This window comes from Notamacropus eugenii, chromosome 5 (assembly GCF_028372415.1).
Source record: "Notamacropus eugenii isolate mMacEug1 chromosome 5, mMacEug1.pri_v2, whole genome shotgun sequence".
NCBI lineage: Eukaryota > Metazoa > Chordata > Mammalia > Diprotodontia > Macropodidae > Notamacropus > Notamacropus eugenii.
In genome coordinates this window covers 128,492,614-128,505,400 of record NC_092876.1, presented here as the reverse complement: position 1 = coordinate 128,505,400, position 12,787 = coordinate 128,492,614, and the positions used below count along the sequence as shown (strand labels likewise).

Sequence of the window (12,787 nt, the reverse complement as noted above, 5' to 3'; positions counted from 1 at the left end):
CAGACTTGGTCTTTAACTTCTTTCACATGAAAAAGTGGATCTTCTCCTTGCCAAGGCAAATCCTTCTATATGCACAGGTGGTCCCATTCCATCCCATCTTCTACTGGCTGCTTCCCTACTGCTTGCAAACATGCTTGTCTCCCTCATTCTCAAAAAGCATTTGCTTGATCTATATCTATCCCTCTTGGCTGTCATCCCATATCCCTCCTCCTTTTTGTGGTGAAACTTCTTAAAGAAGGCTGTCTTCAATAGATGCCTCCACTTTTTTTTTCTTTCACTCTTTTTTTAACTCTATAATCTGGCTTCTGACTTCTTCCTTCAACCAAAACTGCTCCTACTAATCACCTCTTAATTGCCTAATCCAGTGGCTTTCTCTCAGTCCTCATCCCTCTTGACCTCTTTGCAGCCTTTAATACCAAATCTTAGCCTCTTCTCCTGAATACTCTTCTTTTTAGGTTTTTGCAATATTGTTATCCAGTTTTTCCTTCTACTTTTCTGATCTCTTCTTTTCAGTCTTCTTTGCTGTGTCATCTTCCCAGTTAGTCCTGATAGCTCTGCTCTGTCCTGAGCCCTGTCCCTCCCTTCTGTTTTACTTGGTTTCAGTTATCATCTGTATAGAGACGACTCTCAGATCTACTTGTCCAGGCTCAGTCTTTCTTCCAACCCTCAGGCTTTTTTCTCTGACTATTAGACATCTCAAACTGTGTATCCTTATATACATCTTACACTAACATGTCTAAAACCAAACTCATAATCTTACTCCCCAAACTCTACCCTCTTCCACACTTTCTTATTATGGTTTAGGCTACTACCCTCCTTCCAGTTACCCAGACTTGAAATCTTGGTGTCGTCTTTACCTCCTCATTCTCTTCCCCTGTCTTCATAACATCTCTCATACTCTCCCTTCTTTCCTCTGACACCACTTCATACTAGGACTACTGCCGTTGCCTGCTAGTTGATTTCTCTGCCTCTTCCTATTCCAGTCCATCTTCCACTCAACTGTCAGACTGATCTTCCAAAAGCCCAAGTCTGACCATATCACCCCCATTTAAGAAATTCCAGTGACTCTTTATTACCTGCAGGCTCAAAGCCCTCTGTTTGACCTTTAAAGCCTTTTCTATCTGGCCTTTTCTTATTTTTCCATCTTTTTACACCTTACTCTTTGCCACATACTCTACAGTTAAGTGTTACTGACCTTTCTGTTGCTTCTTCAACAAGATGTTCCTGCTCCCAACTTCATGTTGTCACTGTTTGTCCTCTATCCCTGCAATTTTCTCCCTCTTCATTTCTTCCTACTTTCCTTGGTGTCCTTAAAGTCTCAGTTTTTTTTTTTTAATTTTATAAGAAGTTTTTTTCATTCCTGATTTATCTTAATCTTCCCTCTGAGGCTGCCCCAGTACAGCTATCTTTATCTTATTTGTATTTAGTTGTTTGCTTGTGGTCTTTTTCATAAGACTATGAGCTCCTGAAGAACAGGGTATTCCTCCCCCCTTTTTTTGTATTCTCAGTTTGTAGCATAATTCCTGACTCATAGTAGGTCTTTAATAGATGCTAGCTGACTGAGTCCCAAATTGAGCATTAATTCCACTCTACAATAATACTGCTTATCATCACGGGTGGCTGATTGTAGTAGGATCCTTTTCATCACAAATTACAATAGCAGAGATAAAAAGAACACCATAAGAATGGCAGTGAAGTCAGAAAATATACAAGGAGAGGTTATCCTCTCCTTGTATATTTTTTACGAATTCTGTGTTGCGCACTGGAATTTCTCAGATTATGCATTTAAATCTTTTAGGTGATTTGATTTTTTTTTTTTAAACCTTGGGGACACATTGGGCAATTACATTTTTCTTCTCTGGGGAATGAAGAAAAGCTTTTAATGTTGCATTACTTACTATCAGTTGAGTGCCTGAATGATCATTTATCACTTTGTAGGCAGTGGCAGAAAACTGGATGGTGAGTTAAAAATGTAATTATCCATAGCTTCTTAAAAGTTAGATGACTACATCTATGTATAGGATAATATAAACATCTTTTCACAAGTGCTTCTACCTAAAATGCATGGATTAGATGATATACAGACAATAATATCTATAACCTTTTGCATTGACTATTTCAAAACTGTGGATCATTTCTTTGTGCTCTCACCTTTGAATAATACCATTTTCCTAGAATTATTTCTGCATCACTTTTATTAATAGCATGAAGCCAATGGGCATGCAACTTCATAACATGCTTTACAAGTTTATGTTTTTAACCTCAGAATTAACCGTTTTTTGTCTACTGTTTAGAGAATTGTTAATAATAGAATATAATGTTTCTGTAGTGTTGTGTATTTAATTACCCCAAACTAATTCTTATAGTATCTAATAAACTGTGGTGACTATGGTGCCCCTTTTTATAGGCTGGGGAGGAAGGGCACAAAAGTTTGAATAGTCTTTGATTGTATTTTTCACTACAGGGATACCTTGCCTAGCCTCATTAATTGATTTCATGAAAATACAACAGAACCAAAATGTTATTGGATGGGTGGGGGGTAGTGCAGTTCTTTAGGGACAATATTTATTCTCATATAATAAGGAGAATGGTGATAATAAGCATCTGATGATCCTGGCAGTTAATCCTCATGAGGCTTGATTGCTAACTCAAGTTGTTACTGACCATTTAACCAAGTGACATTACATTGGGGTTTTGAAACTGTTGAAGATAGATACATTATGATATATACATAGATTACATTATGATATATCAATAGCATTCTTGGAGAAGGACATTAGTCAAGTCTGTGTTATGCAGGGTATGCCTGTAACATGGGGTGCCTGAAACATACCTGATATGATTCTTATTACCTTGCTTACTAGGGATATACTTTTAAAGGAATAGGGCAAAGCAAGAGGCTTTTTGAGAACAGATTTAAAATTTTTTTTAAAAAAATCATGTTTGGATTAATTCTTAGAATCTTGCTATTTAATAGTTTAAAAATTACTTTCTTTTGGAAAGCTGAACCCTAATGTTTACATAGGTAATTTCCATGGGTAAATAAGGATTTCTCGTCTTTGCTTTTGAATTGGCAGCAAAAGATGATGGAAGCATTGCTGTTGCTCTTGGTTACACGGCACATTTGGTCTCCATGATTTCCTTCTTCCTTCAAGTGCCCCTCAGATATCCCATAATTCACAAGGGATCCAGATCAACTATCAAAGACAATATCAATGACAAGTTGACTGAAAAGGAGAGAGAGTAAGTGTCTCTTCTTGTATGCTTTTTTGCTGCACACCATAGAGAATATGTTGTGATAAAAATCATTGATCCAATCATTGCCTGTATATGTATGTTGATTCTTCATGAATATTACAAATAGTCTTCTAGGATTTATAAGGTGCTTTCCTTATAACCTTTCCCCATAAGTAGAAAATACATGACTTGCCCACAGTCATGGAGTTTTAGTGTTGGATTTGAATCCAGATCTCTTTTGATTCCTAACTGAATGCTTCCTCCACTGTACCAATGCTGGCTCTCCTGGAGTGATGGGGCCAAGGCCAGAATTTGAGTTTGGTTTTTCATACTCCCAAGTTATTTTTGATGTTCCTATAGTAGTTGGGAAATAGGAATTGAGTGACTTATTGGTCATGCTATTCTAAAAGAATTGTCTTAGGAATGCTGCATTTCAATATTGTCTGAATCTTCTGGCTATTGGTGTGCATAGTATTGGAGTCCTGAGTCCAAGATGTCTTAGCTCTCCAGTTTTTATGGTAATGCCTGTTTCTCATTCCCCCATCTGGCCTTTGTGAAATGCCTGTCTGGAACACTGTCATTCCTGAAGGATGCCTTTCACCACCCGCACACTGTCAAGGGAAACTCTGTGGAATCTTTTAGATATTTCACTTTGAGGCTTAATGGCTGCACCACCTGAAGAAATGTCACCAGAGCCCAACTACTAGAGACTCTTTTTCTCCCCCTGCCCCTGCCAGCTGTTTTTACCAAAATCTAAAAATGAGTTTTCAAAGAATTTTGGGGAGTAGGAGGGAACTGTAATAACTTGTTTGTTAGGTTTTATTAATGGTCTTTAAATTGATGACAGTTTTCTGTTTTGTGCCACATAAGTAGTAGATAATTCAGTATGTTTAGTATATATCAATGAAAGAAGCACTAGCATAGGAGTCACTCACTTATATTGGTTACATAGAAGTTTATTTGATCATTATCTGAGCATTACAACACCCCCTTAGATGGGTTATGTAAGAATTAACCCCATTTTGTAAATAGTAATGTTGTATTCATATGGTGCTTTGTGTGCCTTCCCACAATTCTGTGAAGTATTGAAAATATTATTAGCTTCATTTTACAGGTAGAGAAGCTGGGTTTTAGATACAGTTGTTGACTGAGGAAATAGAGCAGGGGTTCTTAAGCTAGGCTGCAAGAACTTAAAAATTTTTTCAGTAATTCTATTTCAGGGGAATATGTTTTCTTTGTAATCTTATGTATTTTTATGCATTTAAAAACATTATTTTGAGAAAGGGGTCCAGAGACCTCCCCAGTCCATCAAATAGGTGCATGACACAAAAAAGGCTAAGAATCCCTGAATTATAGAGTCATTCATCACATGTTTATTGATCTTCTGTGCTGTACACTCTCATAAATAAAAATTTACAGGTACTTGAATGATCATCTAGTCTGTCCCCCTCATTTTATAGGTAAAGGCCCCTCTGTAGACACTGCTTGGTAGGGTAGGGGACAGGAGAAGGATTACTAAAATGAATTAGTCTTAGACTGTCATCAAAGCATTTAACACTTGATAGACAAAACAAAGTTTACCATATATGTGAATAATAAAAATGTAGTACAGATACAATACACAGCAGAAGGAGAAGTACAAGAAAAGTATTAAGAGAAAGTTCATGAATGAGAAGAGTCTTTTCTGATTTGGGAGGTCAAAGAAGAGTTCATAAAGGAGGCAGTCCTTGAAGGATGTCAGAAATGTTGAAGGGACAATACTAAGAAATGATGTGAACAAAGCCATAGAATCTGAATGTACAGGATATGTTCAGTGGATTGTACATCCTACAGTTTGCCTGCAAGTTATGATCTGTGAAGGACAATGGTGTAAGATGAGACTGGAAGCTTGTATTGCAGTTAAGAGAGTTGCATGAGGTCCTCTGATGCACAGTGTCTGAAGACAGTGTAATTTAGTCAAAAGGGAGCTAGGGTTGCAGTTCGAAGCTCAGTGCTGCCACTTACTGCCTATGTGACCTTGGGCAGTAACGGAAGCAATGAATGACATTTATAGAGTGCTTTGAGGTTTGTGAAATGCTTTCAGTCTGTGAGTTGTGTACTACAGATATTATTCTTATTGTCCAAGAGAGGAAACTGAATCTCAGAGAAGTTTAGTAATTTACCCATGATTGCATAATTGTTTCTGAGGTGGGAACTGAACCCATGTCTTCCTTATTTCAAATCTGATCCCTCTATTGTGCCAGGCAACCACTTTACCTTTGTGGGACTCTCTGTCTTCATATGGAAATTCCTTCAAAGGAATTGGATTGGGTGACTTTTGAGCTTCTCCCAGGTCTAAATCTATGATCCTATGATTCCATTTTCTCAGTCCTCCTTTGTGAATTAGGAATGTGTGTGCTCTCAGATCTTTCATTGAACTATTGTAAAGAAAAAATGCTTGAGGCTCTTCAGAAACAGAAGCATTATAAATCACTTTTCCTTGTATTTAGAGTGAACAGAAATCAAGGCTTAAAAAAAGGCTATAACATTATACATTAATAATAATGTACCTTCCTTCTAGTATTTCTTATTGGGGAACTGAATGAAGACTTCATAAAAGAAATAGTCTTTGATCCAGGACTTGAAGAATGACAGAATTTCACCTTAGATTCCAGGCTGAGTTATACACATATTAACAATGGCTTTCTTCTAGAAATTCACATGTGCTGAGGCTCTTGTCACTTTTGCAGTATTGCTGTCACCTCTAGCTGGCAGTCCTAGTAGATGTATTGCTTATCCTTTCGAAAGACCAGAACTCTGACTTTTAGGAAGTGTAGGGCATGTTTCCCAGTCTTGGTTTTTAAATCATACAATCCAGCCAGGTCTCTTGAAGTCCAGCTGGTTATAAAATAAGCAGGCAGCTCCAGTTCAACTCTGCTGGGTTTTTGCCTCCTTGAGCTTACAAAAATGATGCCATTGCCACAACCTTTCAGAGAAGAACTTGAGGAAAGCTGATATTCAGTTGTTTGAAAGCCTTGTTGAGCCTAAAAATAAAATTATCCTCTGTGCTATTAAGATCAGGCAGTTGTGATAGTGCAAAACTCTAAACAAAACTTAGGGTAGAGAGAGAGGATCTGACTGATCCATCTTTTTTAGTATTCAAAAATACAGAAAGAAAAGACTGGTGTTTTTCATAAACCTTTGCCTTTCTAGTGATAATGTAATACAATGAACGTGGGACCTTGTAAACCCAATGCTCTAGTAGGTTAATTGATATAACTAAGATAGACTTCCAGCATCTCGTGGTGTGTTGAGAGCAGCTGCTGCTTTCAGCCTTTCAAGCATTTGGTCTGCAAAATATATGAGGGGGAATGGGTGTAAATAAATTGCAGTAAACTCTTAAAAGAAGAAGTGAGGTTAAAGGCCGAATTTGTCACAGCATCTTTTGTGGATTCAGTATGATTTCTTTAAAGCACTTGGCAGGATCTTCCTGACCTGACATACCATCAGAACAGAGGTTAAGTGTTTTTTCACCAGGTTCTCATGATAATTCCCAAGCAGAAGCTTCACTCAAAGTGGAATGTAATTTGTTACTTTTCTGAATCTAAAAGGCTCCTGAAAAAGCTCATTCTCTTGTCCTAAGAATAATACTTTTCCTACCCAGTTGTTTTTATAAAAAAGGTGGCTCATTTAGACACAGGCCCATATACTTTTGCCAAAAGGCTACTATTCCATTTAATAAACATTTTTAGCACTGGCTAAGCTCAAAACTGATTGGTGCTAGGGATACAAAAATATTATAAGATGATTCCTGTGTTTAGTGGCATAATTTCATAGAGGAAGTGAAACGTGTACTCAAATAAATAAGTAAATAAAATACAAATTAGATTACAAATGGGAAAGAGAGGATCAGAGTGATGTGGAGGAGCACTTCTTGTCCAATTCCTGTCTTGGAAAGATCGTGGCTAGCTTCCTGTAAGAGGTACCACCTGAACTCAACCTCGAGAAAAAGGGTTTCAACAGGGCTCAAAGTAAGCAGGCATTTATTAAGGACTGGGGGTGCAAAAACAAAGAACTGAAGCAATCTCTGGTATCAAGAAACTTACATTCTAATGGGGGAGACAATAAATACTTATGAATACATACTGAATAAATTTAAAGAGCATAAAATACAAAGTAATTAAATAAGAGGGGGGGAATCAGAAAATGTTTTATTTAGAACAGTGAGATTCTGTGAGACAGAGAGTTTATTTCAGGTGTAGGGGATAGCCAGGACACAGAGATGAGAGATGGAGTGCAATATGAGAAAAAGAGAAGGCTAATTTAGCTGGATTTCAGAAGAATAGAATGGGAAGTAATGTCAGCTGACACTGGGGAGAGATTAGTTGGGATCAAGTTGTGGAGAGCTTTAAAAACTAAACAGAGAAGTTCATATTTTTTCCCTGAAGGGAATAGGAAGGCACTGAATTTGATTGAGTTGGGTAGTAAGTCAGAACTTAATTGAAGGAAAATCACTTTGGATATTAGTGTGGGCGATGAACCTGGAGTACAGAGAGTCTCCTCTGAGCTTTGAGAACAGTATAAACAAAATCACAAAGACAGGAGAGACTGGAATAAAATTGGGAAACAGTTACTAGTCCATTTTCACTGGAATAGAGTACCTTTGGATAATAGTGAGAGGTAGGCCATGCTACAGGGAGATCAAAGAAGGAAGAAAAGTGCTCAAGTACACAGGTGGAAAGCTCTTTACTGGCAAAGATCTGGAAACTAAATGGGTGAGGACTGCTCATCAACTGGAGAAAGGCTGAGCAAATTATAGTATGTGAATGTATATAGTAAATACCATTATGCTCTAAGAAATGACAGGTTCATAGAAACCTGAGATCTGTGGGAATTAATGCAAAGTGAAGTAAGAACGAGGAGAACAATTTATACAATAACAGCAATTTTATAAAGATAACTTCTAAAAATTTAACTTTGATGAATGCAGTGATCAGCAATGATTCCAGAAGACTGGTGAAAAACTATGGAACCGTGGTTCTCTTTTCTTTCCTAACCCCCCCAACAGTGGTAAAGGATTCAAGTCTCATAATGAGACATACATTTTTGGACTTGGATGGTGTGGGGATTTGTTTTGCTTTATTATGCATATTTGTTACATGGGTTTCCTTTTTCTTTTCCTTTAAATGGGAGGGGTGAAGAAAATAAATTCTCGTTAATGAAAAAATATAAGAAAATAAAAGTCCTTTTTTTTTTGAAGTGAGCTAAATCCAGGTTACAGCTGGTTTGCTGTTGCCAAAGCTTCTCCTAGTAGTTGTCAGTGTGATTGGCATTTATGGAGTATGGCATTAATGTGGACTATGACATTAGAGTTTCCTGTAGAAGCAAATTGAAATTCTTGAAAGATGACCAATTTTTTGCATTGATTGATGTTTGAATGTGCAGAAATGTTGATAGTGATACTTCCTGTGTTCCCTGATTATATATCTATATGTAGGTTTGGTTATCTGGAGAATAAGGCCAAAATGTTCTACATTCTTGTCAGTAACTTGTATTTTGGTCTGTCTAATACACAAAGCAGCTAATTTACTGAAGATGGTGAAAATAATAAGCAGCTTTTTACAGTTTAAAAAATACTTTTTTCAGTAGCCCTATGAGATCGGTAGAGGCAGTATTGTATTTTCTTTTTTGACTGTGAAAAGACTTTTCCAAGGTCACACAAGTAGTAAATTGTAGCACTAGAGAATTGAATTTATGTATAAGTTTAAGCACTGGGCTTTGTTCCCCTGTACCAGCTGCTCAGGATTACATATGGCAATGATGTCAGGCCAAAATCACAATCATTTCATCAACCTGATTCCCAAGAGAGTGAGAATGATCTATCTTAATGGTACTGCATCTTTCCCTCTCTTGTTCTTTGGTGTGCAGCAATTAAATACCCATTTATATAAAAGAAAACCACAAGAACAATTTAAATTGTGACCACAATAATATGATAAAGGAAAATAATACTGAAAGCCATCAAAACTCTGATCATTGCAATTAACAATATTAAATCCAGAGATTTGAAAGTAAGAAAATGCTTCTCTCATTGGGGATGTGGGGGGAGAGGTCAAGGATGAGATATGTTAGAAACACTCCTGACACTAAAAAAAGGTATTAAGGAAAATTTATTATAGCAGAGTTTAGAGGAATTGAACAGTTTGGCCAAAGTGGGCCCCCACCCTCTTTTCAGGAGGAGGGAGCGCTGAATACAGAAGATGAGCTATATGCTGTTAGTTCAAGACAGATCCTCCCACCAGGAGATGGACTGGTCCATTCTCCATTAAGGCACTGTCTTCTTTACATGCCCATTACATAACCCCCCTTAGTGTGATCCCCCTCCCAAACATACTTTAACATAGGGCCCATGATCAGAAATTGGAGGGATAATTTTATGCAGGGTGTATCTGCTTATATGCATGAAGTTCATTAAGCAAGCGCAGTGAAGAAAAGCCTTCTCCAGGTGATTCTAGGTCATTTTTCTTGGCTAGTTCCAGCTAGCTGTAGATTTGGTTCCTTAATCAAAAACTTTGTAGTTTTCTGAAGGCCACTGTCTGTCTTTTGATTGGTTGAGTCCACCTGTGGTCTGCTGGCCTTCTTGTTATCTAACTTATTCTCAATGACTTCATCAATTAACAATAACTTACTGTGGAAACTTAATTTTTGCTGTCTCTCGCAACCACTCCTTTTTCTTTCAATATGGGTATATTTCTATACTTCTTCCCTAACAACTTTCTTCAAACCTTTTTAACATTAGTTCACATTCCTCATCTGATGGAGAGTTTCCTGGGCTCACAGGTGGGTGCATTTTGTCAATATGACCAATATGCTACTTTGTATTCCTTAACTGTAATTCTTGATTAAAAGTGGGGAATCCATGGGTGGGAGGATGAGAGTAGAGTTGGTAGTTACTGGGACTAGCAGTTATTGGGAAGTGACTAATTCTTTTCCAAAAAACATTAAAAATAAGATAAGAGGAACATACACATGTATCAAAGTATTGGCCTAATTATTAGGTGCCTCTTTCACCTTTTCCTAGCAAGCATGTAGATGGGATATTCTTCTATTATCCTGGATATAAAGGGCAGACCAAAGGAATCATATGGTAATCATCTCATGTAATCTCAGTATCTCCAACAATTCAAATGGCAGTAGTCCCACCTCTATTATTACCTCTCTCATGTGGCTTCTTTAAATGCTCAATACTGGATGGGGGTGGAGGAGAGATATGGCAAAACAAACTGTACAGAAAAGACCTAGAGATTTGAATAGACTTTGAGTTCAATAGGAATCAACATTTTATTGTGTTAGGAAAGAGTTAATTGTTAGACAAGATTAATTGAAATATAATCTGTAAAACTTCTGGTGATGATAGTCCTATTGTACTTCACCCTGAGTAGACCATATCTGGAATTTTGTGCCCAATTCTAGACACCACATTTTAGACAAATTGGATTAAGTCCAGAGGAAAGTGACAAGGACAAAGGAGGGCACTGGCAATCATGTTATACCAGGATTCTTAATCCAAGGCACATGAACATGTTTGGTTTTTTTGTATTTTGGTAACAATTTCCATTTAATAGGTTTTCTTTATTTTACGCATTTAAAATCATTATTCTGAAAAGGGATTCATCAGAAAAGGGAAACCCAAAGTGCATGAAAAGGTCCATGACAAATAAAAAAGGTTTATAACTACTATTATATGGGGATGATTTAAAGAAACTGAGAATATTTAACATGACAAAATGTTATCAAAGAATGACATTTTACTTCTGGCTTCCATGGCAGAAAGTTGGTTGCAGGAAGAGTAAGAGGAGAGAAGAATTTGGATAGAATAGGAAGGACAAAAAATATGTTGGTGATTTGAAGGGGGTGGTGAGGGAGAGGTCAGAGTTTGAATTTGGGGAGGAGAAATTTGGAAAAATTTGGAGGAGACAAATCTCCAATCCAGCTGTTGATCTAATTCTACTTTCAGACTGTAAGAGAATTGGAATTAAGGATGATTAGAGTATATAAACAGATTAAAAGGGATCTAGGAATATTAGAGTTGGTTACGGTTCTTCAGAATTGTAAGGCTGGCTTGCAAGACCAACCAAGATAAGTAGGAGATGGTAATTGGAAGAAATGGAGATTGTCATTAAGCCTTTATTAAGCAACTTTGTGGTTTTTATGTCTGACTCTTCTTGACCCTATTTGGATTTTTTTTTTTTTTGGCAAAGTACTAGAGTGATTTGGCATTTCCTTCTTCAGCTCGTTTTATATATGAAGAACTGAAACACACTGGGTTAAATTATTTGTCCAGGGTCACACAGCTAGTGAGTGTCTAAGGCCAGATTTAAATTCATGAAGATGAGTCTCCCTTATTCCAAGCCCAGTGTGCTATCCACTGCACCATCTAGTTGCCCCTTAAATTGTTGCTGTTGAGTTGTGTGCAGTGCAGTGTGTAGTGTGCCACACCCAGGTAAACCATTTCAGCAGATGGGCTAAACCAGTTTGTGAGGGTACCTGATGGGCCTCAAACCCATAAGTGAGTTAGGGCAATGTCTGCCACAAGCATATGAAGACTTTTCCTGGTGGAATGGGCAGATGAAAACAGTTTGTTCCAAAGGCTTTGAAGGTGACTGAAGCAGGTGCTCTGGTGTGCTTAGAGTTTGGTCCAACATAAAAAATGCCATGGTCATTCATTGTATCCCAAGCAATCACTAATTATCCTGACTTTTGTCATGCCAGCAGACTTCAGTGTGTCTGGAAGAAAGAGTGAGGCTGATGACTGTGCAACTCTGCATTATTTAAAAACAGCTCACGAGCAAGTGAAGACATCCCGTGATGTCTTTGGTCATCTTTGAAAATGAAGGATGAACAACAACAAAGATATATGCAGTATAAATTGGAGATAATCAGCAGAAGGGGAAGACCCTAGCATTAGAAAACTAAAAAGATTGATCCAAGTGCATTGATAGGTGGGAAAAATTGGTGAAACTGAAGGGGCTGAAGTGGACCTGGGTATAGCCATGGATGAACTGTTGTTGAGACAGGGACTTTTTGTCAGGGCTATCAAGTTATTAAGAGGTGATAATTGGTTCTAAAAAGTTTTAACGAAGTGCTTAAGTGAAGTATGAACACCTACAAGTAGTTTCAAAAGTCAGACAGCATGGAGGAAGTGTTAAGCCTTGGAGACACAAACACAAAGAAAGCCCTTGATTTGGAGGAGTTTTACATGCTAATGGAGCACATGAAAGAAGCGGAAAAGCAGGTCTTTTTGTGAGTGTAGGTGGGATTGGGGGGCTGGAGACAAACTCTGAAGTGTCACTAGCACGGTAGGGATAGAAAGGAAGCATAGCTCACTTAGCCCCTTCCTTAAAATGGAAGCTAAAAACAAGGCTGTAATTAAAAGTATGGGAACTTTAACAATGACTTGAATCCAAGCTAAAACATTTATATTTCTTCCCCAACCAGAATGATTTCTTTGTTCTAAGGGTAGGATATCTCTCTTCTAGAGGAGAAGGTTAGGGGATTCAAACTCCAAATT

At 37.6% G+C, this 12,787-nt stretch overlaps 1 protein-coding gene across 2 annotated transcripts in view; it reads left to right on the top strand.

The window, feature by feature from the left end:
- The window catches only part of UVRAG (UV radiation resistance associated), a 428,278-nt gene that overhangs the window by 236,334 nt on the left and 179,157 nt on the right, over window positions 1-12,787 (top strand). Inside the window, exons 12-13 of one of the 2 annotated variants that reach the window (XM_072610800.1) lie at window positions 1,939-1,959; window positions 3,078-3,243. In XM_072610800.1, the coding sequence (XP_072466901.1) occupies window positions 1,939-1,959; window positions 3,078-3,243 (187 nt within the window). The remainder of the gene's footprint in view (window positions 1-1,938; window positions 1,960-3,077; window positions 3,244-12,787) is intronic. The other variant, XM_072610801.1, reaches the window with a different exon arrangement.